Consider the following 507-nt stretch of genomic DNA (forward strand, 5'->3'; position numbering starts at 1 on the left):
TCAACCGCTCATCCACGTCTTGATTACCTGAGCAAACACTCTGTAAAAGACGCTGGTGATAGTGAGGGGTCGGTAGTCGCGAATCAGGCCTGGGTCTCCGCCTCGTTTTGGCACAAGGGTCACCTTTCCCCGAAGCCAATCTCTTGGCACTGGATCTCCTGCCAGGATGTCATTGAAGATATCGGCCAGTTGATCTCTTGTCTGGGGTCCCAGGTGCTTGATGACTCCAGCTGGGATGTTATCGAGACCATGAGCAGTGTGAGCGCTAATACTACCAATGGCTGTATCAATGGCTTGTCTCGACACCGCCCACAGCCCTAGGTCGCTTGGTTGCTTTGGCGAATCTTCCCTGCCTCCTGGCCCACCGTAGGGATCGTTAGGGGAGAGCTTATAGGGTTCGGCTCTGTACAGATAACGGAGGTAGTTTGTTAGGAGGTGCTGGAGATCGTCCGTTTTCTGTCCTGACTTTTCATCAGGAATTTCGGGCTGTGCTGCTTTCCTATCCAT

At 53.1% G+C, this 507-nt stretch overlaps 1 protein-coding gene across 1 annotated transcript; it reads right to left on the reverse strand.

Moving 5' to 3' along the window:
* On the reverse strand, positions 1 to 507 carry LOC142564463 (uncharacterized). Its single transcript, XM_075675465.1, has one exon. It carries the CDS (start codon positions 505 to 507, stop codon positions 1 to 3), a length of 507 nt encoding a protein of 168 aa, XP_075531580.1.

This window comes from Dermacentor variabilis, chromosome 11 (assembly GCF_050947875.1).
Source record: "Dermacentor variabilis isolate Ectoservices chromosome 11, ASM5094787v1, whole genome shotgun sequence".
In the NCBI taxonomy this organism is placed as follows: Eukaryota; Metazoa; Arthropoda; class Arachnida; order Ixodida; family Ixodidae; genus Dermacentor; species Dermacentor variabilis.

Coding starts and splice junctions, on each gene's coding strand:
- LOC142564463 (XM_075675465.1), bottom strand. CDS start 507: ATGGATAGGAAAGCAGCACAGCCCGAAATTCCTGATGAAAAGTCAGGA.